At 38.1% G+C, this 26,183-nt stretch overlaps 4 protein-coding genes across 4 annotated transcripts; 1 reads left to right on the top strand and 3 right to left on the bottom strand.

The window, feature by feature from the left end:
* The first annotated feature begins 709 nt into the window (after positions 1–709).
* Positions 710–4,065, top strand: LOC128360543 (cyclin-dependent kinase-like 1). The gene is made up of 5 exons (XM_053320988.1): positions 710–1,009; positions 1,678–1,760; positions 1,849–1,905; positions 2,309–2,461; positions 3,464–4,065. Exons 1-5 carry the CDS (start codon positions 715–717, stop codon positions 3,557–3,559), a joined length of 684 nt encoding a protein of 227 aa, XP_053176963.1. The 5' UTR covers positions 710–714; the 3' UTR covers positions 3,560–4,065.
* A 1,598-nt stretch (positions 4,066–5,663) lies between these two features.
* On the bottom strand, positions 5,664–10,873 carry LOC128360845 (cytochrome P450 2F5-like). Its single transcript, XM_053321371.1, has 9 exons — positions 10,619–10,873; positions 10,085–10,247; positions 9,662–9,811; positions 8,510–8,670; positions 7,672–7,848; positions 7,269–7,410; positions 6,684–6,871; positions 6,417–6,558; positions 5,664–6,298 (listed from the first exon to the last, which is right to left on the bottom strand). Exons 1-9 carry the CDS (start codon positions 10,787–10,789, stop codon positions 6,114–6,116), a joined length of 1,479 nt encoding a protein of 492 aa, XP_053177346.1. The 5' UTR covers positions 10,790–10,873; the 3' UTR covers positions 5,664–6,113.
* A 5,696-nt stretch (positions 10,874–16,569) lies between these two features.
* LOC128360846 (cytochrome P450 2G1-like) lies at positions 16,570–21,000 on the bottom strand. Its single transcript, XM_053321373.1, has 9 exons — positions 20,725–21,000; positions 19,998–20,160; positions 19,659–19,808; positions 18,891–19,051; positions 18,463–18,639; positions 18,031–18,172; positions 17,736–17,923; positions 17,121–17,262; positions 16,570–16,890 (listed from the first exon to the last, which is right to left on the bottom strand). The coding sequence occupies exons 1-9, from the start codon at positions 20,893–20,895 to the stop codon at positions 16,709–16,711; spliced, it is 1,476 nt and encodes a 491-aa protein (XP_053177348.1). The 5' UTR covers positions 20,896–21,000; the 3' UTR covers positions 16,570–16,708.
* Positions 21,001–23,676: 2,676 nt separating this feature from the next.
* si:ch1073-83n3.2 (uncharacterized) lies at positions 23,677–26,112 on the bottom strand. The gene is made up of 3 exons (XM_053321250.1): positions 26,028–26,112; positions 25,585–25,771; positions 23,677–24,189 (listed from the first exon to the last, which is right to left on the bottom strand). The coding sequence occupies exons 2-3, from the start codon at positions 25,763–25,765 to the stop codon at positions 23,834–23,836; spliced, it is 537 nt and encodes a 178-aa protein (XP_053177225.1). The 5' UTR covers positions 25,766–25,771; positions 26,028–26,112; the 3' UTR covers positions 23,677–23,833.
* Between the last annotated feature and the right edge of the window lie 71 nt (positions 26,113–26,183).

Raw genomic sequence — 26,183 nt, forward strand, 5'->3', positions numbered from 1 at the left:
TTAGGTAGACAACCCTTTCACCTGATTTTCATGCTGAGCTTTGGAATACAGCCAAGCCGGGAGGAAGGGAGAGGTCAGAGTCACTGCAGCAGCATGTTTTTCCACAGGCCGAGGCTTTCGCTGAGAGCACTTTGCCAGAGCACCCTGACACAGATCAAATAATGTATTCCACTTGTTACAAATCCAACTGTACAGACCTAATCAAGAAAATCAAAATCAGAAAGAAAACCGCTTAGAAAATACACAAAGAGTGTGAGGACATTTAGCATAAACAGATAAAAGGAGGACTTAGGTTTTAAATTAACCCACCTGTAAAAGTTTGAATCAATTTAGTAGTAGCAAGAGTGAACCTACTTTGCAAGTCAAAACTACAACTGGTGTGATCACCAAAAGCTGCCAAAAAATAGCTGGATATGTAAAGTGTTCAGATTTTCCTGTTCCAAAAATTCCCCTAGAGACCTTTTTTTTTCCAACCACAAGTTCAGAACATTAGAAAATATAAAAGGTGCAAGCTGTAAGACTCTTAATACCCACAGTTGTTAAAAAAAATGTAATTAAATTAATATGTCAGGTTATTGTACAAGTTATAATTTTGTAAGGATATCACTGATGTAAAATATAGTATGTATTGAGTTCCACCTCCGGACGGTGTTTTGTTACCATATATTAACATCATGTGGTCATTCACCATGCCTTGTAATCCCTTCCTCTACAATGTACATGTTATTTAATGTTCATTATTCATTGTCCAAGTGGATGTGTGTCCCTACAAGTTCATCTCCATCTGTCTGTGTATCGGTATACTCAGCGGGACCAGAGGATGACTACACAGACTACGTTGCGACTCGCTGGTACCGGGCCCCTGAGCTACTGGTTGGGGACACACAGTACGGTCCCCCTGTGGACGTGTGGGCGCTGGGATGTGTCTTCGCTGAGCTGCTCCACGGGAATCCACTCTGGCCCGGGAAATCTGACGTTGACCAGCTCTACCTCATCCGAAAAACTCTAGGTACACTAACAAGAGGTCGTATCAGTAGGTGCTTAAAAGATGCACTGTTAGACTTTTCACGATGGAGGGTTGTATTCTTGGTGTAGTCATTGTTCATCAAACTCAAACTCAATTGCATAGTTATCTAGATTGTATATACAGATCACAGCATTTGAATACATGCACAAGTCACATATCTTATACAGTAACACACAGCCTTGTGGTTGTTCTGCTTTGCATTCACTCCACAAATGATTTGCACTATACGAAATCTACCTTTTCAAGCTATTTTGGTCCAGTTGTTTTGTCCACACTTGAGCTCCTTTGACAGCTCTCACAATAGCCTAAATGAGCTGAACATGATGAGGAAACACACCAGAGTTAATCAGTACCAAACCGGGCAGGTTAAGTGTAAAGGTGCCTTTGAGAAACAATTCCATATTTGGGGAAAATGTACTTAAAGGGAAACTTAAAGGGAAACCTCCTGTGTGATGGACTTTTTCTCTTGTTGGATTGTTTAATGTATAAAAGAATTGTTAGAGAGAAGGCTTTGCTCTTTTTTTTGAGGAGATAACACCAAAAGCTCACATGTACTGTCAATATTAGCTCAGTTTTAGATAGGTTGCAAAACATTTCCCAAAACATCCAATACCAAGTGCAGATTCTGATTATTTAATTTCTGACCTCAGGTGACCTGATCCCTCGTCACCAGCAGGTCTTCCGCTCCAATGTTTTCTTCAGTGGAGTTTGTATTCCTGAACCTGACACGATGGTATGAATCCTGTTATCATTGAGACTGCATGTTGTCAAAGGACACCAATAAGTATGGTTGGTGATTATTTCCTTTTTTTCCCTCTTAGGAGCCTTTGGAAAAGCGTTACCATGAAGTGTCACCTCATGCTCTCCAGGTCATGAAGGTCCGTTATGTTTACATGTCATAGAGTTGGACTGATATATTAGCTTAGCACATGAATCAGTATCAGTGTATATGTTGGTACAAGAAAGTACAAAAGAAGTTGCTGTACAGAAAAGCTAAACCTGCTATATGTTTGAGGTCATTCTTAAATAGTGTTGCTATTACATAGTTTGTCCATTGGGGGCACTGGCACATTCATTTTTCAACAGTAAAATATTTATTTAAGTACATATTTTGATCACAATATAATACAATATACACAATACAATAGAAACACTTAAGTTGGTTGACATAATTATCAGATTTTTCTAAACTTTCAAATACATTGATCAACCTCAAAGCCCAGTATCTGATGACAAACAAGCTCTGAACTGTCACCTCTGTGTGTCTCTATGTGTGAGCAGTCATGCCTGGTGATGGACCCCTCCCTCAGGCTGTCCTGTGAGGAGCTGCTGGAGCTGCCTTACTTCCAGGAGGAAGTAGGTGCCAACTGGGGCCGAGAGGGCGAGCGCCCAGGAAGACGACACGACAAAGGCTCCCGACGCAGACAGGCAGGGGTATGAATGCAACACAGTGGCTTAATGGTGTGAGAAACCATCCCCGATACACAAAATGTACTGACTGTGTCCCCGCTACAGCCATGCATGTCCTTGAGTTTGTCACTTTTTAGTTGCTAAGTCACTGGAGCGATAGCAGAGAGCCACAGATAAAATAAAAGCTAGGCGAAATTCAGTGTCACAGATGCACAGGCCAAAATCTATATTTTAGTTAGGGCATGGTACTACTCGATACATAAACATTATTGAGAGGGATAACCGTACCAAATAATATCAAAACTTCTCCAGTGAAACAGTACCTGCATTCAATTCTTTTTGTACTCAAGTCTATTAAAAAAAAAGACTAATTGTATGGTCCTCAGCCTCAGCCAATCACTGCAAGCGTCGATTGAATGTGACGTGTGATTGGCCCTCCACCACAGCAGCTACAATCCATAAAGACTGTGGTGGTTGTTGGAGTTGGCGGTTCAGTGTGCCAAGATGCTTGAAATATCAAATGAAAAAAAATGGGATCATATGAAGTACTCCACTGGTGTCAGTATCACTTTAAGGGTCATTTTTAAAAAAAATATACCTAGACCTACTTTTAGTATAACAGTTTCACCCCCTTTAATGCTTGAAAGATGCTATGTAGAGTTGGTATCTACATTTATATGCTTAGTATATTCCAGACAGTGAAAATATGTTACACACCTTATACCTATTAATCACAGATGTATGAGGTACGTCTTTTCCTCTGCCAAACATCACGACTGATTCAAACAGACAGCATCTGCGGTTCTCTGAAGTAAGAAAGTACCAACTTTTAACAGCCACTTTTCAAGCGTAGAAGATTTTTAAAGGATAGTTCCTCTCTCTGTTTTTACATCAGTTGCACCATGCTTAAATATTATCTCGCTATTAAAGAAAAAAACATGTTAGAGACATGCACAGGAGAGAGTTCATGTACATTTTTTTTCCTTCTCTCTCACTCTTTCTCTTTTTCCTGCTCTTTTTCTCCAGGCTCAGTACCTGCCTCAGTTACCAAACAGCAACATCTCACCAGCACCAGACGTCAAGAAACAGGTGAAGCACAAATATCACCTGCCCAACATCTAATAAAAGCAAGGTTTGAACTGACTGAAGAGTGACACATCGTGGCAGAACGGAGACATGCAGGACTCGTTTTCTGCTCTGTGCAATCATTTGAATACAGTCCAATTTAAAGATGTGTATTGGTGTGAGAGTTGGAAAGTATATTTTAATTCCATCACTTTCACTTGACCACAGACTTATTTAATACTGGTGACAAAACAAACTATAGTTAAGGTGTTTACAGATGCAGGTTAGGCAAAAGAATAGCCAAAGAATGTATAATATGTGCGTTCTGCATTTTCAAAGGTCAATTTAATGGTATAAAATAACTGATAAAAGTCACCAGTGTGCCATCATCACTTGGTGAAAGTGAATTGAGTTTCCTGGTGCACTCAATGACAACAAAACATCCCCATATAGGTAAATACAGGCTAGACAATATGTACTATATAGTACAATTGAAATTAATCTGATGAGCAAGATAAGACACATCATTATTATTATTATTAACAATATTTTAATTGTATTTATTTTCAGGAAATAATTTTTTCTAAAGAATTCAAATTAACACATTACACAGCTTTAGGCTTATTAAGCATTTACATTTTGTATTATAAAACTGAAAGAGGTGAATATATAATAGAGTTCAATATACAGTACTAAACATTTGTGTTAGTTCTTGCCTGAGTCTTGTTAAAAGGAAACTTTGGTATCTTTCAACCTGGGCGCTGTTCTCCCATCTTTTTGTGTGTAAATGACTAATGGGGACAAAGGTTTTTAAAACTGGTCAGTACTGAGTGAGCAGCAGCTGCATAACGGGCTGCAGTATAATCTGACGGGACAATATCATGCCATCAATGTACGTCCATTAAAAGGCTCATATTGGTATTATGTGTCTGATAACTTTATGGAAAGTAACCATACAGAGATATAATTGTCCATATTACTCACTTTAGACACAAAAAGATGTTTCCCTTTAGGGTTTAATAAAAGCTACCATGACAGCTGAGACTCTCTGAGAGTAATTTGATGGGTTCTTAACATATTGCAACCCTTGTATTGACATTGAGCCTAACATGGACATCCAGTCCGTTGCTCAGACACAAGACAGTAATACACAGGAGCATGCATCAACATACTTACAGCTTGACACACAGCTTGATTGATCACCTGACCTCGAACTCATCAAATTACAGACGTGACTCATTGTTCTTCATTATAGCCGCTCCTTCTGCTCCGTTAAGAATCCTACAGGTGGTCACACCATGAATTGATGAATATGGACAAACTCTCAGCACTTTTTCACCAATAAAAAATAAAACAAGTATACAATTATGTTCATGTTTTATGGTGTGATTAATGTATTTTTTTCACAAACATGTATATAGAGACTGGACAATAAACAAAATTTACTTAAACCTTTAAACCTATAAATTCAGATTACAGTAGTAAGATGATGTTAGTAAGATATACAGAGTGCAATCACTGATGAAAAATGCACACACATAATTACTGTATGATATCATATCTTGGTCCTTTTGATGGTCTCGTAATGCAGAATAAGCCAATCTTCCTGCATTTAGGTATCCATGCATTGACAGGTGGTTTATAGAAATTAGGCAGAAATAAGACAGTCGGGACTCATTTTGCTTCCAGGCATCATTCACAAGATTATTAAAAGATCTTTATCTGCACTTTGTATTCTCAACTCAAAATATTTTGAAAAAAGTAAACCATTGTGAGATGGGACAGCTTTGATAAAACCCTTTTTAACATTTGGTCATCTTTATAGTCAACCGTAGAATCAACCATTGCATGTTGGATGTGAATGTTTCATTCTTACTGCAGCTACTATAAGGCTGACACACAAAGTAAATGTACACTTCACAAAGTGTTGATTTTCATAAGGTCTTTTATTGGGAGTACCAGTAAGGCAAGTCAAGGTAACTTTCTATATATAGCTCATTTCATAGACAGGGTCAATTCAATGTGCTTCACATAAAAACAAAATATCAGATGATTTAACAGTAAGAATTGGAAACAAAAAAAAACTCTGATTATAATAAAAAGAAAAAAAGTACCATTGAACAGTAAAAATTGGAAACATTAAAACATACTTTAAAAAAAAGAATCCAATTATAATAAAAAATAAAACAAAGTACAGAAAAATAGAAAGAGAGAAAGAAAATAAAAAGCTCTATAGAATATAAAATATGAGTGCAGCACAAAATAATGATTAGCATTAAAATTGTTAATAGAACATACAGTGCAAATGAAAAATTTAAATTTAAAGTGCTTTAAAGGAGCTCAATCCTAAGCACATGAGCTGTAGAACCAGTAACACCATTTAAAGAAATGACAGCAGAGTTGACTGTGCTGTGCTGGTAAGCATAGATCAGGCTTATTTGTTTGTAATTTCACTCAATTATGATCATTAGAGCAGTCCAGGGACCTACAGTATCACAGATAGCCATTTGGTTTCTACATTTTGAAATTATGTGACAACGTGTGCCCTCTTTGGGACCCCGTAAAAACACAATAAGGGTTGAAGACACAGGCATATGCTGTAAAATATCTGTTAGCACCGTGGTGTGGCGATGACGTGGTACCTGCGAGGCACATTAGCAAAGCTGCTGTACTCAGGACTGATGTCTATGCTGTCGGGTCCTCCGGTGCAAGAAAAGGTGAATTGCTGCAGAAGTGACACCAGGAAGATGAAAATCTCCATGCGAGCGAGGGACTCTCCCACACAAGATCTCTTTCCTGAGAGATAACCAGAAGAAATAGACTTGAGATTAATTTTACTCTTGTCTTTGGCCTATTCTACACATCATAGCTGAGATAAGCATGACAACAGCCACATATTTACTTAATAATCTACCTGCAGAGAATGGCAGAAATGCTGGATTTTTCTTAAAGTTGCCATTCTGGTCCAAGAAGTGCTGGGGGTTGAAGGACCAGGGAGTTTCCCAATGCTTTTCCTCTTTTAGCACAGAGTGCAACAAAGGTATAATGATTGTATCCTGTTGAGGTGAAACATTGTATCAAACAGAGCATTTTATATCACCTGTAAATATTATGCAGTGTTTTGTTTTTTTTGTTTTTTCATCAATGCTGTTGCTGATACCAGAAACTAAAACCAGGATACCTCAGGAATTGTGTAACCCCTGAAAGAAATGTCCTCTAGTGCATGGTGGGGGACATTCATGGGGACAAGATCCATAAAACGCTGAATTTCATGAATGACTGCATCTGTGAACGAAAGGGACTTCCTGTCTTCCATGAAAGGACAACGTTCCCGTCCAATCACAGTGTCGATCTCCTGCTGGATTTTCTCTGCAGAATGAAAGTGGTCAATTAATCAATCAGTAAATCAACATAAAATCAAATCGCTTCTTCCAGCCTCTTCATTTGTGAGGATCTGATACTCTGATTTCTCAGCTTTTCTTTTTTTTAGACTTTCCTGACAATCATGTCAAGAATACAAGTACAATAGACTTTAAAGTATAAATCAGAGTACAAGGAATGTAACAGGAGAGGATGCCCAGATCATCATGCAACCAGTGACAAGGTGCTAGATTAAGAGCGATAGTGCCTTGAGTCTACTAAAGTAAATCTGTGACGTTACAATGATCATGTAAAACACGTGTTAATAAGTTAATAAATCACTTGATGTAAAAGTAATTAGATTAGTGTGTACGGCTTTTCTTTTACAATCTTTTGTGTGTCCTACCTTGTATTTTGGGGTATCTAACCAGAACATTTATTGCAAATCTGAGAGTGGAGCTGGTGGTTTCTGTTCCTGCCAGGAACAGGTTGAACACTGTTGACACCAAGTTTTCATAGTGGAACTCTGTTGTGGGAATGTGCTTTTCCTGCAAAAACAAAACGAGAACCAGCTCACCGATTTGACAATAAAAACCTGAAGGATCAAAATTCAAGATGTTAACATGTACTTGAGGGACCTCATTGGTGCACTTAATGTTTCAAAGTGCTCAGTAACTACAGTACTGTTCACATGTAAAACCGGGTAAGAACTTAGTAAGAATGCCAAAAATGCTAAAAGTAAATCGAACAAATATTATTACTTTTGTCCACAGTAGTTCATTCTGGCTCATGAACTGATTCTTTCATACCTGATTTAATTTGGTGAGGAAGCAGTCGATGTAATCTCTTGGGCAGCTCGGGTCCAACGTGTTGTGGTGCTCCTGGATCTTTTTCATGATGAATCCTCTCAGCTTTTCAACTTTGGCAAAAACGGTGTGGTGTTGACCCGGCAGCAGTTCCATCAACCAGGGGAAGATATTATACAACTGTAATGGGGAATGGATAGGGCTCATGAAAAATATGTCTCACAACCAGTTTTAGCAGAGTAGAGAGAATCTGGAAACCTTTGAGGTGCCTCTCAAATAAAACGCTCCCTGCACACAAACCTCAAATAACTCCCTAAAGCACTATACAGTACATTCAGCCAACTTAACTGGAGAAACACACCTAAAACTATGCGTGGGTTAGACTTAAGACTTTCTTTATTTCCTTGTTCTTTGTCCATCTGTAGATTTTCTTCACTTGCTATGAGTTGCCCTGTCAGCCATCGTAGAATACACTGTATATATTGTACATGTTGATAATAAGGGGGGGGGGGGGGGGTCTTATCATTTCTGATCTTTCTGACTATCAACACATCTTGTTAAGTATTAGGTTAATGTATACAAATCACAAAATGATAATTAACTGGTATCAAAAAGCTTTCGAGGCAGTAACAGTCCTATACATAGCTTACGAAATTAATTAATAGTGAGGTTAAATAGTGAGTTTAAATGGGAGCCTTTGAAATATCAATTATCACCTGTGCATTCCTGATTAATAGTAATGAGATGAGCAGAGTCCCTACAGAGTGGTTGGAGTGCAGTGGTCCTCCAAACCACTCACCCACCCATCAAGCGTCACTTTCTGTGCACCTTCTTCTCCTACCTGACCGCTGGGTCTGCTGCCAAATTGCGGCAAATCTGAGATGATCTGCAGAAGGGAGAGGAAGTGCTCGTCGTCATAGCTGAAGCGTTGACCGAACACTAAGCAGCAAATCACGTTGGACACGGTGCTGCTCAAGAAGTATGTGGTATCAAAAGGTGCAGCTAAAAGGAAAAAAGAGAGAGCCCTTAATACAACTTTGCCTTAAAAATTTGAGGGCGATAAAGTAGATATTAATCATTAATGACTAATATGACTGCCGTGGACTAATCCTTAAAAAACTCCCATAATCAGTATCCCCCAAGTACAAATACATATTTTTCATCATTGCTTATCCATGAGAAGTATGCAATTGTGGTATTTTGAATATTCACATAAATCACAGTAATTATAAAATGAAAGTGAGCCTTTATCATGTTTACAAGTTTATATATTTTCCATTTTGAATACAATGTTATTAGATGAATAAGTAAATATATTTCTAAAGTTAATCTATTGTGTTATCAGTAACCTCAAAGAGGAAGTAGTATTTCAGTGTGCAGACGTCCACATAAATCATAGATAGACACATAGATAATGTAATTAAGTCTGTCTTGGATGATTGTGCAAAATGTGGGTCACATAGATTGAGTCTTCAAAGCAGAATTTTGGCATTGAGAGCAGAGAGTGCATAAAGTCAGACCTCATTTGTCCCTGCTCATTTAAATCTGTCTCCGCCTGACATTTTGAATATACATAGATTGCAGTTCAGATTTTTCAACCAATTTGTCAAACACAAAGTAACAAACTACTATTAATAAAACTTCTTGTAGTTTTGTTTTTTGCAGGAAAATGAAGGCAAATAACTTATAAATAACGGTACACTGTTAAAAGCTCAAAACATTTCACACTCTAGCACAACACTGTGAGGAATACACACACACACACACACACACACACACACACACACACAACTGCATGTTTCTTTGCAATCATGTATTTTTTCCTCTCAGCTTTACAAACTGAAGAACACATTTGTGCATTTGTCTTTAAAATCTTATTTGAGCAAGTTTACAGCCCATAAATTCTGGTTTAACTGGAACAAGACAAAGATCACCTCCTCATGATTTTTAAAACACAAACAAAGCAAGCACAGTCACTCTTGCAAACACATACCTTTGGTACTATTTATGCGGGCGATCAGGTGTTTGCTCTCCTCCTGGATCCACTCCTCCATCCCTTTACGTCCCATCCCAAAGTCTCTTAGCGTTGTCAGGGTGAAACGTCTCAACTGACGCCAGCGATCTCCATTACTGATCCCCAAACCTTTGAGGACATAGACATGATAGTTTTAAAAAAGAAACTCTTAAAACACTGTTCTCCTAAAGCAAAAGAAAAGCTTGTATTCTGCCCATAATTTTTTTTAACAAGAACACAAACCTTTAAAATAAAGAAAAACTCAGTACCATTTTGAAGAGTTTTGGCAGCAATACATTATAGGTGCAACAGAAGAGAAATATGACACTTGGATTTGCAGCCAAGTGCTAGGACACAGACATGTTCAAATGTTACACACATCATAACAAATGTCCACATTACCATAGCCTTTGGTAGCTTTGACCGCGAAAGGAAGCTGTCCTCTGCCAGTGAAGTCATCTCCTTGATCAACCAGTGCTTCCTTTACAGCATCGTATCCCACCAGAACCACAGCTCGCTTAGAGCCCAGGTACACAGTTATCACAGGGCCATAGGTTTCACTGAGCTGGAGATTAAACAGGTGAATAGAGAAACATTTTATTCTTGTCCTGACATGCCAGGAGAAAAAACAAAACAAATGAAGACACAGCCAGAATAAAGCAGTGACTCATAAAAGCAGGATTGAACCCATAAATGCAGCAAAAATGATGGATGTATAGGTTACAAACACAAAACCTGGCTTTGCAACAAAAGCAAAAGTGTTTCTCCTACAAGGTTTTCTGCACTTCAATCAGAATGAGCTTTAGTCAATCACATGGGCATATATGGTTTGATTTGTATGAATCTGGTTGTGATTTGCTTTGAAATACATACACACAGTGCCAAGAACAAATATCTAACAAGCTATAACAAGCTATCATTCTCACCCACACTCACCTTAAGCAGAGTTTTAAATGGAGCTATTTTGTCCAGCTGCAGCAGGTTTCCTATGATAGGCAGGGCAGGAGGTCCAGGAGGTAAATAATACTGTCTACGACTCTTCAGTCTCAACAGCCACAGCAACGTAATGATCAGCACTGCTAAAACTAATGTTCCAGAAAACTCCATAATGCTCCAAAAGAAAGGAAATATTCTACTTTTGTCCTCTGCAGTTGACTAAAGGTGCAATCTGTCAAGGAGATAACCAGGTTATGCGAGTATGCGCAGCTTTTATAGTCATCACTTGTTTAGGTAGACAACCCTTTCACCTGATTTTCATGCTGAGCTTTGGCATGCAGCCAAGCCGGGAGGAAGTGAGAGGTCAGTGTCGCTGCAGCAGCATGTTTTTCCACAGGCCGAGGCTTTCGCTGAGAGCACTTTGCCAGAGCACCTTGACACAGATCAAATAATGTATTCCACTTGTTACAAATCCAACTGTACAGACCTAATCAAGAAAATCTAAATCAGAAAGAAAACCACTTAGAAAATACACAAAGACTGTGAGGACATTTTGCATAAACAGAGAAAAGGAGGACTTAGGTTTTAAATGAACCCACCTGTAAAAGTTTGAATCAATTTAGTAGTAGCAAGAGTGAACCTACTTTGCAAGTCAAAACTACAACTGGTGTGATCACCAAAAGCTGCCAAAAAATAGCTGGATATGTAAAGTGTTCAGATTTTCCTGTTCCAAAAATTCCCCTAGAGACCTTTTTTTTTCCAACCACAAGTTCAGAACATTAGAAAATATAAAAGGTGCAAGCTGTAAGACTCTTAATACCCACAGTTGTTAAAAATGTAATTAAATTAATATGTCAGGTTATTGTACAAGTTATAATTTTGTAAGGATATCACTGATGTAAGATATAGTATGTATTGAGTTCCACCTGTAGTACAAAGTATTTTACCCCTGTTATGATCTGGCTTAAGTGTTCACAACAAAGTGGAGGTACACCATGATGAAGAGTTAATAAATAATTTATTGAATCAAATTAAACTAAATAACCAAATATTAACAGTATGGGATGAGGATGTCAGTCTGCGTGCATGGTAAATGTGTGTGTGTGTTTTAAGGTGCATGAAAGCAAAGTAAATAACTAAATATAACTAAATCAAACCAAAAACAGATATAACAGCAGTAACAATCAGTCAGAGGAGGGAGCCAGAACCTCCTCAGCTGCACAGTACACAGTAGGCACACAGATGACACCAGGGGTCATCACACCCCCAACTCATGCAACTTTACAATGAGAAAAGTAAAAACAGGCAACCATTGATACTGAGATTCTGAAACACATTCTCCTGCTCATGTTTGGTCACTAAACAGAGCTTTTTTTATCATCTGCTATCATCAGGTGTGCATTAGAATAGTAGCAGTCAACTTTGCTGCAACTTATGTTACACTTATGTTACCTGCAGATAATCACATGAGTGCAGGACTGGTTTTAAAGTTGCAGTTCAGGGGGATATTCCAGATAGGAGGTTCAACAAACTCTGAGTCTAACCCTGAACTCTGAGTTGATTTACTCTGAGATGGGAAACTCTGAGGGCCCCATTTTAACAATCTATATCAGGGGGTAGTTTGGAAAAAGAGAAGTAGCACAGGATTTGAAAGGACCTCATCAATAGTTTTAAAGATTTTTTTTGTTAATATAATACATTGAAACAAAAAAAGGAACTTGGGCAAGATATTAATTTTCACAGCATTAATTCTTCCAATCAGTGTCAGTGTTTATAATACATTTACAAGACATATTTGACGTCCCATATCTTTTGAACAGAATCAGCTGAAGGAGAGTAAGAACGCTCTATTCCTACCTGACACTTTAGGCTTTCATCACAAATTAAAAGGGAATTTATTCAGTTTATGGATTATGAGGAATTCAAAGGAAAGTAAAAAGTGTGACTACCAACCCCGTTCTCCCCTACTTTAAGCCACCAACAGAAAGCTGTTTAACACACACATTTTACACTATTTTAACACTTTTATTTAACACAATTTTACTTATTATACATATTGGAGTAATTGATTTTAAGACTGAAATGTGACAATGTGTAGCTACATAATATTAAATAAAATACTTCCTAAAAATAAGATTAACAAGAAGGCAGATATGGCCGGAGAATGTTAAGAAATGATTGAGTGTAATGAACAGTGATACCGTTCTAACAGATATTCATCTCAGAATAAAAGCACATCCAATTGAGCCCTGAATGGATCTCTGGACGTAAGGCATTGTGAATTAATTCTGCCTCGATATCTATCAGATTGCGAAGAAACGGACAACAACCCATGTCTGGTAGCTTGTTTCAGGTAGGAGGAGACAGGTAGAAACTCAGAGTTTCTTAAAGAAAACCTGCCAGCGAGCAGGTTATGTTCACAGAGTCAGTTACCATGGTGACTGACTCAGAGTTTCAGTTACCTCTCTTTCTGGAACTGATAACACAGAGTTTCCCTCATCTCAGGTTTAACTTACTCTGAGTTGTCCACATAACCCGCTTTCTGGAATACCCCCCAGGGGGCCTGTTTCAGAAAGCAGGTTTAGTGAAAACTCTGAGTTAGTTAACCCTGAGATGAGGGAGACTCTGGCTTTTCGGTTTCACAAAGCCAGTTCAGCTTAACTCTGAGTCAAATACCAAGGCAACATACTCCGTGAACCTAACCTGCTCGCTGGCAGGTTTTCTTCAACTAACCCTGAGTTTCTCTTCCTTTTAACAGACTGAAGGAGGTGTCAGACATGGTGTGTCAGTTAATATTGAAGCACAAATACGAAGCACAAATCTCCATCAGAGGGTGATTGTGATCAGACCTGCTGGGATGTTTTATCATTCTCTGATGATGTTCTGTTTGAGTGTTTCCGTTTTTCTGTACAATCGATCATTTACTTCAGATTCTCAGCTTCGTATCGTCTGTACGACACTTCTTTGTGTTGTACTTTGTTTTGTTGTTTACGCTGAGCATGTTTCCAAGGCAACCGTCTGTCTGACATGTATCACGGTCTTGGTAGCCAAGTGGTTATAGCGCATGTCTCATAGTGATTGTGTCGCTGGTTTGATTCCAATGAGGAAATTTTGCTGCAGGTCTCTCTCTCTCTCTCTCTCTCTCTCTCTCTCTCTCTCTCTCTCTCTCTCTCTCTCTCTCTCTCTCTCTCTCTCTCTCTCTCTATTTCCTGTCGGCCTCTATCCCAGTTACTGTTAAATTAAGGTTAAAGTGCACAAACATAAATCTTTAAAACAAAAGGAATTTGACTCTTGCACTGAAACGTTTACATGTTTGTAGTGTTGTGTGTACAAAGGCATTTAGGTGTTGCTTTCAAATATACAGTATTAAATACTGGCAGTGTTGGGATGGCTGAAATTTCTTTTTTTGCTTAGGAGATTTCACTAACTACTGACATATATCGCATGTTGAATGAAGCCACTAAATGCTGTTTAATTAGGGCAGGCTGAACAACATCACAATTGCTTGTAATGGAATTATACCTTACTTGTTTGAGCTATATTTTTATATTTCATCTTCAGTTGCTGCCAACTAGGCCTACGTTTTGTACCTGTTGGGGTCTGCATGAATATTAAATGTGCCATGCGCACGCACACACACACACACACACACACAGTGTGGACCACTCGAGACAAAATGTTTCTTTTTTTTCATTAATACTCACACATTGACTCGGTTGGTAATTTTCTGCCACACCAGCTGATGTTCTTTTGCTGCTGCTACTGTATTGCTTTTTTTCTTAAATATAAACTGAACAGGCCCCAGGTGTAAGCAGAGAATCACAGTCATCTGTTTATTTTCTTCTGTCAGTAGAAAGAGCAGTATGGTAAAGATCACTGTGCTGTTATCAGGCGAAATGTCATGCCAGTCTCATAAACTGATTTATGATAAGATTATGTAACATATTTTGTTATTTTATGTTATCCTGGACAGGTTGGTTTGTAATTCCCTGCACATTGATCTACAGTAGATCATAAATGCATGAATAAAAGGAAGGAGGAGTCTTGCTTCTCACAATATGAATCAAAACCTACTCAATTTTACAATAAATAGGACCAGTAATGATGGCAGGTTTTTATTCAACCATCACAGCTCTTCATCAGGCTAGCATGATGTAGGTTAGGGGACATAGAATAGACATCTACAATGCTTTTTTAATTAGTTAGTGATTCTTTATGCATATTTTTTTTATCAAAGCCATGGATATAAATCTTAATCCTTTGATAAGGGCATGTGCTCCTGGCTCAATTCGCTGTGTTTACTGATAAGTGTCACTGGCTGTATTCAGGGTGCAGAAGATTTTATCAGACCACCTTAGATACCTGCAGCCAACATGTTTTTTTAAAGATAACTGACTGAAAATATGTAGGTTGAACTGTGGCACACTTCAGAAACACTCATATGAGCATTTGCAAATCTGCCATCTCTCTAGAAAAAAATGGACTCCATTAATGTAGCACCTTTCTAGTCTTCCAACCACTCAAAGCACTTTATAATACATTAAATTCATCCACACATACACTGATGGCAGAGCAATTTGTTGTTCAAGGACAATTCGAAGTGCGGACTGGAGGAGCTGGGTATCAAACCATCGGCCTTCTGGTTAGTGAACAACACATTCTACCACCTGAGCTACAGCTGCCATCTGATGATGATTGTTTTGTTTGAATACCATCTCCTATGAGTGTTTACAGTTTATAGAATAATTTTCAAATGAATTCTGGTAAAGGTATGATGAAGAGTGGATAACAAAAACCTTAATAAACTTTATTAAAGTTAAGGAAAAGTCACCTTCATGGTTTGAGGAAACCATGCCAACCCCATTTTAATCAACTAAACATTCTCCAAGATTCACATGATTTGGGATAGTGAGTCTTTTTGTAGTCATGCTTCACAAACTGTGATGATGGCACCTATTATTTTATCATTATTATAATCATTAGTAGTAGTAGTAAACATATTAAATACAATGGACTTTGATTATTTGGATGGTTTGTTTGTAATCTTGTCCTCAATTCATTTTACAGTTGCAGCAGTTTCTTTTGCTCTGTAAATACAGGACTGCTACATACATAATATTATACATACTATCATTATTATTGTTGATAAATGTCTTGAAAATGTGAGTGTAAATTACAATGTGCTTTCATTTTTATGGTGAGATCCTACCATTGCAGCAAAAGTTTTAGCTGTAGATCTCACCTTGACACATCTTCTGTGAGTTTGTCCATGTGTGACACTCAAACAGGATGTCGGGGTGCTACAGTGCATGGAAGGATCATTCACAAGTGTAAACTAATAAGAGATCAGTTTGGGAGAGAAAAATATGTTTATTTTAAGGGAAAGGTAGACAAGAGATTCAAAGATTTATGAAAGTTTTATTGGTTTAAATTTGAATGTATGCACAATAATGCAGGATGATGTCACCTTTTAAGATATGCGAGTCATGTGAGGTCATTTCATGGGTACTTGACATTTTTATACAGTTTATTTTTTTAACAGAGGTGATGAATTTGAGGTCTTGGTACTTAGAACAAGTAATGGTTTGTGGGAAATTGTACAAAATAAGGGTACAAAATTAAATATATGAAATAAACCCAAGTTTTAGTTTATATGTCATTTCTAAGTGGATACATTAAAAATGTTTAATGGCTATTCTTCCAATCAAATTCTATGTAGAAATACAACACATACATTATAAAGAAAAACAACTTCTTAACAGGGATACACAACTTTATTCCTCGGTAGGAAGTGATTATTGCCATCTGTATAAAAAGACATGTTACTTTTATAGCAGCAATATATTTATGAAAATACATTTATTTTTGTTGTGTACAACAAATACATGTTGGCAATTAACACAGGAAGCAACAATTGATTAAAATACACTCTAAGTTTTGTTATTTAAAAAAAGAAAAAAGAAAAGAGGATTCATCCTAATGGATAAGAGACACAGTTTGCTTAAATTTTGAGTCTCTATACAGCAGTGCGTGTTGTATAGAGGTTGTGGTGAGTGTCTCAGAGCTTCAAGCAATGGTAAACCGTGCGTTTCACCGTGGCGTGGCAATGACCTCATACCTACGTGGCAAATTGGCAAAGCTGCTGTACTCTGGGATGAGGTTTATACTGTCAGGGCCTCCGGGGCAGGAAAATGTAAAATGCTGCAACAGTGACACTAAGAAGATGAAAAGCTCCATTCGAGCCAGTGATTCTCCGACACAGGCTCTTTTACCTGAGGAAACAATCAAAAACAAGGAGCTGCATGATTAAAAAAGAAAATTGCTTGGGATGTTAAAAAGAAGAAAAATGTGAGATATTACACTGTACTGTGATTAATGAGGTTGTTAGCATGTTAGCACACCTAACATCTAATGTTCCAAAAATAACTTTTTAGATGCCAGCATCTAATAGTTACATTCATATTCATTGATTTTTAATCAACTAACTACTTGTGTGATATACCTGCGGAGAATGGCACAAATGCTGGATTTTTCTTAAAGTTGCCATTCTGGTCCAAGAAGTGCTGTGGGTTGAAAGAGGAGGGAGTTGCCCATTGCTTTTCCTCTTTCAGCACAGAGTGTAACAGAGGAATGATGACAGTGTCCTATTGAGACAAGATATCATGTCATATGCCTTTTTTTGCACTGAACATTATATTGCAAGGTACACTCCAACAAAAAGGACAGGTTTACATTTTTTCAAATCTGTCTTAAAATAAGAGCCAGGAACCCAAGTGAACATTGAAACAGAGAAATATAAAGAATTAGAAAGAAAGTTAATAATGTACCAAGTTTATCCATCCCCCCAATCCTCAGAAACTACCCTATGTATGTGTAGTTATTATAGCTGCAAAATATATTAAATATGATCAAACCCCAAGACAAACAGGCTTTTTTTCTTTTTGTCTTATTGCATTTGATATTTCCATATTTTTTGGTAACCATATGTCAATGTTAATAATTTTCTGTATGGCTTTGGCAATATAGGTTTCTAATTTGTCATGCCAATGAAGCTTATTTATTGTCTCTAAGACAAGACAGACTGAACCTATCCTTTAATGCCATTGTGGAAGGATACCTTGGGGATTGTGTAACCTCTGAAAGAGATATCCTTGAGTGCGTAGTGAGGGAGGCTAAATGGGACAATGTCCAGAAAACGCTGCACCTCATGGATTACTGCATCTGTGAAAGGGAGGGACTTCCTGTCCTCCATATTGGGACTACGCTCTTGTCCAATCACAGTGTTGATCTCTTGCTGCATTTTCTCTGTAAGAGATATAAAGCAAAAAGTGTTGCTATGCATGTTATCAGACAGGTGCAATGTATTGAAAAGATGAAAAATAAAAACTCTCTTCTGTAAAAAAGGGACCTACCCTGCATGTCGGGGTATTTGATCAACACAGCTAGAGCATATCTGAGTGTTGTGCTGGTGGTTTCTGTTCCTGCCATGAACAGATTCAACACTGTAGACACCAAGTTGTCATAGTGGAACTCAGACATGTGATTGTCCTTTTCCTGCGGGGACAAAGTGGTAAAAGTGCTGTAAGATGCACAATAGTCAAAATTATAAAATATTCAGCAGGTGGCAGATGAGCTTTTGTTTCCCTAAACAATATTATGTATTTGAATAATTCATTTTTATGAAATATTTCATTCCAAATAAAGACAATTTTAAGTGCCCGATTGTAATAGTCAGGGATTATTTTAATGGATACAAAAGGAGCTTTAGGTTGAAACCCTCAGGATGAAATTGTTTGGTTTATGTACTCAAAACAAAATCTAATTATCCTCAAGTTCTTTCTAACCTGATTCATTCGGATGAGGTAGCAGTCGATGTAGTCTCTAGGGCAGCTGGGGTCTAGTGTTTCTTCGTGCTCTTGGATCTTTGTCTTGATAAACGCTCTCACCTCTTCAACATAGGCAAAAGCTGTATGTTGGCGGCCGGGCAGACGCTCCATGAGCCAGGGAAAGAGATTGTACATCTGTGGGAGGAAAGCACACAGCAGACTGCAGCTTTGTTTCACAGGACATAATAACATTGTGTTCAGCAGGTTGGGACATTCAATCCAATATGTTTGGCATAAAATGTAGGAAAGTATCACAGAATAGTCTTATGTAAGATGTTTTGGACACCATATGACAATTGGACCAAAAAAACAAAAAAAACATGTACATGATTTGTACTTATAGGACATTAGCCTCTGATTATTTGACTCACCCCAACCCCACTTACCTGACCCAGAGGGCTGCTTATAAATCTCATCACTTCAGGAATGTTGGTGAGGAGGCGCATGAACTGCTTGTCATCAGAATTGAACCGTTGGCCAAACACCAGGCAGCAGATCACATTGGACACAGAGCAGCTAAACAAGAAAGTCGGGTCCAAGGGCGCACCTGAAGGAGACAGGAAAAACATGTTAGACTAATCAATTAAAATCTACAATTATAACTATTTTGTTTAAATAAATTATCTACTCAACTTAACTAAAACCTGCATCACAACCATTGGTTTTGTATGGTAGCACAATTGGCAAAGGTGAATTTAGATATTTGTTCATGATCTCGGCCAATTTTAGAAATTTAATTCAACCAACAAAATATACATTTTAAAATAACAAATGAAACACTAATTTACAGTAAAATCACATACACCTCGCGTGACCTAACTTTAATATCTTTTAAAATTAAAATGCAGTTTTTAAAGTTTAAGGCTTTTTTTATTTTTTTTATTTGACAGATGCCATTTTTACTTTGAATTGACTGCCAACAGAAGAAGAGATAACACTCACTTTCACACACTTCTTAATTTTTACTTCAAGTATTTTACATTTTTTACCTGTTTGTTTAGAGTATTTGTTGCAAAAAGGTAGGCTATAAGTTTCATTGGGCAAACCCACTGGAACTGTAGCACCATACAAACTAAACTTGTCATGAGAGATTATAAAATAATTCTCTTTCACATCAACCTCATGTGCTCTCACAACAACAGCAGAAAACACACCTTTAAATGTATCTATCTGGTCCCTCATGTGTTTGCTCTCTTCTTGGATCCACTCCATCATCCCTTTGCGTCCCATCCCAAAGTCTCTCAGGGTTGTCAGGGTGAAACGTCGCAACTGACGCCAGCGCTCTCCATTACTGACCCCCAAACCTGACATACACAATATGGAAAATAAGTGATGCTTGTTGATCTAGTGGAGGCAGACAGGAGAAGGCCACCAGATACAGAGACATGTAGGCATGAAAATACACACACACACACACACACACACACACACACACACACACACACACACAAATTCCAAGACAGAGATGACAGATTTGAAGTGTTTTGTGTTACCATAGCCACGAGTAGCTTTGATCAGAAATGGAAAGGGCCCTCTCCCTGTGAATTCATCTGCCTGATCCACCAAGGCCTCCTTCACTGCATAGTATCCTACTAGAACAACCGCCCGTTGCCAACCCAGGTACATTGTCATCACAGGACCATATTTTTCACTTAACTAGACAAAAAAAGAGACATACTTGTTAGATGAAGAAACACCATGTTCCTAGAGAGCTACTGCCCAGCATGTGTTAGGTATCTCCCCACTATAACACACAGCAATAGCTGGTGAAGTTACTGGTAGTCTCATTTATGGTCTAATGTTAAAAACAGTGTGTGGCGGCAGCCGGTAAATTTGTGAGCGGGTGATGTTAAAAAGGAGAAAGAGGAGAAAGAAAATTAATACTTTAATGATGTCTTTATGCGGAGCATTAGCTGTGTGTTGGTCCAGAATGACGTCAAAGTCGCATTAAATGTGACGACTGTTCAGATTGCGGTCGCATTAAAAAAAAAATCCAATATGTATCCGATTCAGTACCACAATGGCCTGAATCAGATTTGGAAATGTCAGATTCAATGAGACTTGTGCTGTTCACATTGTCAAAAACAAATCAGATATGGGTCACATTTGAGCGAACAAATCGGACTCAGGTCACTTTTAAAAGTTTCTGCGGTTTGAACGTAGCCTATGATAGAGCATCAAAACCAATAATGCAAAACAAATTTGTTCCTAAAAACTCACCTTGACAAAGCTTTTAAAAGGTGTATATTTGTCCAGTTGTGGCAGGTTTCCTATGAGAGGGAGTGCTGTAGGTCCTGGAGGTAAACAATACTTCCTGCTGTTTTTCACACTAAGTAACCAAAGCAGAGCTAAGATAACCCCTGCTATGCTCACTGTTGCAAAAAACTCCATAATGTTTGTTGCAGTTTTCGTCTCCTTGTTGGTCAACAGATCTCTATTATACTGATTTCCTCCCTGTGATTTAAGCAGCTGGTTTCAGGTGCTTAATTGCGCCATAGCTCAGTCATGTGACTCTCTGTTTACTTCAGTGCACCCTCACCTGCTTTTCACTGGATAACAGCCATGCATGAGCAGAGGCAAAGCAATTTGTTAGAGTGTTTGACTTGACTTACATTGACATGCACTTGTTTGTCTGTTTTCCTCAGGAAAGTAGAAATTCAGAAGTTTTATTAAAACTTTAAGTTACTGTATTTTTTTAAAAGCTGGGTTCATGTTAAACCCCAGAAACTTGAACTTTGAGATATACTTGACATGCTGAAGTTGTTTAAATGTGAGTACTCTGCACTGTCAACAAGAGGCAAGTAGTCATGGCTGTGTTAACATTACTGAGAGGACAGTATGACATCTTAGGCTCCCTATATGACATAGTTTATCAGGCTATAGATGATCAAGAAACTCCTTTGAACATGTTTTAAAGTGTGGTCAAACTTGCAAACCTCTTCAGCAAAAGCAGTAAAAATTTGTAATAGCTTTGTTCTTAGCAATTATTAATATGCCAAAGGCCCACATACAGTAGCACAATGCCAAACAGGCATTGCAGGAAAAGGGAACATACTGCAGCGGTGACACCTAGACAATTAAAAGCTTAATCTGAGACTTGCCAATACATGCTCTCATACTTGCATTATGATGAGGAAAAAAAGGATTGTAGAGTAGTACTGTACGTATTATCTAACACAAAATCCTCACAGAGGCTTTAGATGTTGAATTTTCCATGCATGTTATGTACTCAAGCATAATATATGTTGAATCTTAATATCTGAAGTCTATGAGTGGAGCTTTAGTGTGTGGTTATGTAACACATTTTATGTTTTGCATTGTACACAGTGCAATCAGATAGAGATAAGGATTAAATAGTGTGGCTGAGGAGACGAGGATAAATGGCTGAGCAGTGCAACAAAGCTTTCACATTCTCTTCTCAGATACTGTCTGCAGACACATTGCTTCATGCATCATCCATCTATTAACATGTTCATTCAGTAAGTGTTTTTGGTGAATATTCAGACCTATGTACTCTTTGTTTGGCTGCTTCTCTTTGCACCAGACATGTATATGACTAACTTGTGTGGCCATAAATACAAATTTCCCCCCCTCAGCTTCATTGATGTTTTGCTACGTGTAAAGGTGTTTCATTTCACATCTCCTCATTTCCTTGCCGAGTGCTTGCTCATTGAGGAATGTTGGGTCTCTTTAAATTAAATTAAAGTGTACAGTCTAGACCTGCTTTATGAGAAAAGTACCTTAAGATAACTTTTGTGATTTGGCACTATATAAATAAAGATTGATTGATTAATTGATTGATTGATCAAATCCGTGTGAAATTACCTTCAGATCAATATTAGTCTATCTTATATAATATCTTAGCATTGCCACTGTGAAATACTTCATATGCCACCAACTTTAGATAACTTTAAACTTTAGATTAAATGTGAAGGAAGCAGTCAAAGAAGCAAAGAAGATGTGATTGAATGGTCACTGTTCAATGTGATCGATACCCTTTAGCCACACACCAGTGGACATTCAGGAAGCCAAAGATAAATGCAGGAAAAATAAATAATTGATGCCTTTGATTAGAAAGCATTTTCCACCAGGGCCTATTTTCGTGTGTTGCATTCAATGACATCACAGGCTCATTAGTTTTTCTGAACAGGTGCAAAACAGAACACAGCTATTTTTCAATCTAAATGTAATTGCTCATTTGCAAACAAAATCCACCTTGACAAAAGTCAAAGGTTAAAGGTTAAGTTCAGTATGACCAGCCAGATTGTACTGTTCTTTATTCCACCACATTAAACCTTTATGAATAATGCTATGAATTAATAGCCAAACTCTCACCTTGCAAAGGCTTTTGAAAGAAGCATTTTTGTGCAGCTGTGGCAGGCTTTGTGTACAGGACTGAGTCTTGTCAACCATGGAGGCAAATTATCATTTCTATCAGCTGCAGCAGAGCTAAGATCAGCCCTACAAAAATCACTGTTGCAGAAAATGCTCCTTACACTTGGTCTTATTGCTATCTCTGCATTATTCAACAGATTTCTCTCACTGCATACCCCGTGACTGTCTCCTGTCTCCTCATAGAGCCCACTGCAACACAGAGAGATTGTTTTTTATGTGACACAAATTTTCTGTATATCCCCCTGTTGTGCAAATCTGCTCCATCATCATCATCATCATCATCATCATCATCATCATCATCATCATCATCATCCTTTCCAAACCATGGCCTGCCTGTCTGCATCGTTGCTTAATACCACCCAACAAACACTAGACAGATGCAAGAAAGACGCTCGGTCATGGTGACAGGATTTATTCTGAGTTCACCTTTCATGTAAGATACTGGCATTAGTAGATAGTGGGTGAAGGGTTGATTTCTGAAAGCAGGGTAAAGGGAAATCAAGCACCAATGGAATGAAAATAATGAGGAGGAAGTATTTACAGTGTTCACATTTTTTAAAAAAATATATAAATTAAAGAGATGAGACATACACTGGTGAAACAATATTATAATTAGAATTACCTCAGAAATGCCTGTGTGGCTGTGTGGGAATCATTTATACTGTTTACCCAGTTAAACTCAAGCTGTCCTGTAGCATGGAAAGAGTGATACAACAGAGACAGACAGTGTTCAGAGGAGTCAAGATCATGAATGATTCACCTGAGGAGCATGGGCATAAATCCAGGAGGGACACCTTCATTAATTTATAAATCAGACATGTAGATAACCCAGTGAGTGGTTACTTGATAACAATGCCCTTATATTATAAAAGGATACCAACACAGGGATTTTGAAAGGTCTTTTCAAACAGTTTATCTCTTTTTCTGGCCATGATTAAAAAGCAAATCCTCCACAGTCAAATGCATCAAAGTCGGAGTCTCCTTCAAAGTCAAAGCTGTTGAAGTGCGGGGAGTCGACGTCTTGGCTGCAGGCGTGAAAGGAGCTTCCTGCGGTGAGCTCGGATAAGCCTCCAGCGCCATGGGCCAGCTCCGGGGCTCTGCTGGCAAGTGGAGAGGAAGGAGAGCAGGAGTTGAGGTAACCCATAGCAGAAGAGGCCGCTGCCCCTCCCATCAGCAGGCACACTGCCCTCACAGCCCGAGCATCACTGCTGTTGCCATGGCGAAGACAATCTGACACACGATGAGGGGGGGCCATGGAAACGCTGCGCAGAGGCCGCCGTGGTCCACCGACTGCAAGAGAAATGATAAAATAATATCAACAGCAAATAAAAATAAATAAAGTGTGTAACTGTTTTTATTGATTACACAAAACATTAGGGAATATTGGTTGGCTGTCAAATGAACTGTTTAATCTGTAGTTTAGGTTTTGGAGATTATTTTGTCTGCAGTCAGATGTCACCCTGGCTCACCCTGGCTTTAAGCAGAGCTGTTACAAAATCCCAAAGTCTTCCAGGATGCCTGGATGGGTGTAGGTCAAGTAGCAGCAAACTCTACTTTTACATGATGTGACGGATAACTGTATGAACACTAATATTAACTATGTGCATCAGATAACACATCAACAACTAATGAGCCAATTTAATTTCTTTGTTCATACCTTTAAAGCCCAGTTGAGCAATATTTTTGACAATAACAATGAATCAAATTACTTATGAATCACTAATCCACAGTTTTGCAGCTTTCAGCCTCTTTTTGTTCATTGTTTTGGTTGTCTGGCTGCAAGCTGCTAGTGTCAACGATCTGCCCACAATGAAACAAAAGAAAGTTAAACTAAAAAGGAGCACTGCAAAGAATGAAAGCATTTTTTAAAGAGATGTATGTAAACATATTTAAAGTGCATGTGAATATTGGACTATATATTTATCAGGTGAAAACATATATGGTATGACTCCAATGGGATGCCTATGTTGATATGTGTCTCCTGGGTTTATATTAAAGAGAAGATGACATTTTGACCACACTTGAAAAAAGCATCAGACACAGTGTTATATAAAAATCTCACACCTGATAGTAAGACACAATCAGTGACCTAATGAAGTTACAGAGGTTCTGACTTAATCACAATCACTGAATAACAGAAAAACTTAAGAACAACATTTCATTTTAAATATGCTGTATATTAATGACACTAAGCGAACTCCATACAGACTTTACTGTTTGGAGTATGTCCCAAAAATGTTCAGATGTCTCAATAACTCAGCAAGAAGAGGAAAATCTGAAAGTAGCCCTTACATTTCTTGAAAAAATACATTACAGAATATAGAAATGCTGCAAGTTGTACACAACAATTAAGTTTATCTAAACACACTAAAAACGGATGAGCTTGAGCCCATACTAAGCTGTCGAGTGGTCCACAAATCACACACCTGTATCATTTTCAGAGAATCCTCAGTTGTCACTCACTTTTGTTGTATTGCAAGCATTACAGCACCTTTCCTAATGCCACAGATGTGTCGTCAAATTGCAAAATTGCAGTTTTTTCTCATGTTTTTTTTTACTGTTTTTTCCTGAAGTTGTACTTCCCTGAGCTCTCTAAGCTAGCACTCTATGACCCCAAACACAGGGTTAACATTTGAACTATTTCATATCATATGTCAAATAAGTACAAATGACCTGATAGCGAACCTTGATTTTTGCCTACGTCCCTGAAGGAGCCTCCCCGTTCAGTGACTCGAGGCAAAGGAGGGGTGCCCTCACAAACCCTGGGCGACACAGGGTCTTTATCACTGGAGGAGTCGGGTAGGGGGTCTCTGTCGGTGATGCAAGGAGTGATGCTGCGCTGTCTCTGAAGGGTCATGGGTGACATGACGCCCTAGAAGATGACACAAATACATAATTAACACAGAGATAAACTAGGTTACAAACACACAGAAGCCTCACATATATCATGATATACTGTATCGTTGTAGATTTGTGTGTTCTCAGATATCATCAGGAAATAAGAGATACTGAGATAGTTAGATACACTCATGTATAAATGAGAATTGAGATCTTGAAATGAAGAAACAAAAACAGGGTTGAATGAATGACGCAACATGACCAGACTGCAGTCAGAACTGCTGACTCACCTCTCTCACTTTCCTGATTAACTTCAGCCAAAGACTGTGAAAGGTAAATATGACAAGTCATTACAACTGAACCGGAGCCAGGCTTGTAGACTTTCATATCAACAAGTGTGTTTTCCCAGTCTGATAAAACATTTTCATGATAACAAGTTGGACAAA

This window comes from Scomber japonicus, chromosome 6, assembly GCF_027409825.1.
Source record: "Scomber japonicus isolate fScoJap1 chromosome 6, fScoJap1.pri, whole genome shotgun sequence".
Classification (NCBI taxonomy): domain Eukaryota; kingdom Metazoa; phylum Chordata; class Actinopteri; order Scombriformes; family Scombridae; genus Scomber; species Scomber japonicus.

What these genes read in the sequence shown, in the direction of transcription:
- LOC128360845 (XM_053321371.1), bottom strand. Translation starts at nt 10,789, where the DNA reads ATGGAGTTTTCTGGAACATTAGTTTTAGCAGTGCTGATCATTACGTTG. An exon ending in CATTTAAAACTCTGCTTAAG is followed by an intron (nt 10,248 to 10,618) that starts GTGAGTGTGGGT and finishes TTTAATCTCCAG; the next exon opens with CTCAGTGAAACCTATGGCCC. An exon ending in ATTTCTGCCATTCTCTGCAG is followed by an intron (nt 6,299 to 6,416) that starts GTAGATTATTAA and finishes GTTATCTCTCAG; the next exon opens with GAAAGAGATCTTGTGTGGGA.
- LOC128360846 (XM_053321373.1), bottom strand. Translation starts at nt 20,895, where the DNA reads ATGGAGTTTTTTGCAACAGTGAGCATAGCAGGGGTTATCTTAGCTCTG. An exon ending in CAAAGCTACTCGTGGCTATG is followed by an intron (nt 19,809 to 19,997) that starts GTAACACAAAAC and finishes TGTGTATGTCAG; the next exon opens with GTTTGGGGGTCAGTAATGGA. An exon ending in ATTTGTGCCATTCTCCGCAG is followed by an intron (nt 16,891 to 17,120) that starts GTATATCACACA and finishes TTGTTTCCTCAG; the next exon opens with GTAAAAGAGCCTGTGTCGGA.
- LOC128360543 (XM_053320988.1), top strand. Translation starts at nt 715, where the DNA reads ATGTACATGTTATTTAATGTTCATTATTCATTGTCCAAGTGGATGTGT. An exon ending in CCTCATCCGAAAAACTCTAG is followed by an intron (nt 1,010 to 1,677) that starts GTACACTAACAA and finishes TTCTGACCTCAG; the next exon opens with GTGACCTGATCCCTCGTCAC. An exon ending in ATGCTCTCCAGGTCATGAAG is followed by an intron (nt 1,906 to 2,308) that starts GTCCGTTATGTT and finishes ATGTGTGAGCAG; the next exon opens with TCATGCCTGGTGATGGACCC.
- si:ch1073-83n3.2 (XM_053321250.1), bottom strand. Translation starts at nt 25,765, where the DNA reads ATGTCACCCATGACCCTTCAGAGACAGCGCAGCATCACTCCTTGCATC. An exon ending in GGACGTAGGCAAAAATCAAG is followed by an intron (nt 24,190 to 25,584) that starts GTTCGCTATCAG and finishes TTTCTCTTGCAG; the next exon opens with TCGGTGGACCACGGCGGCCT.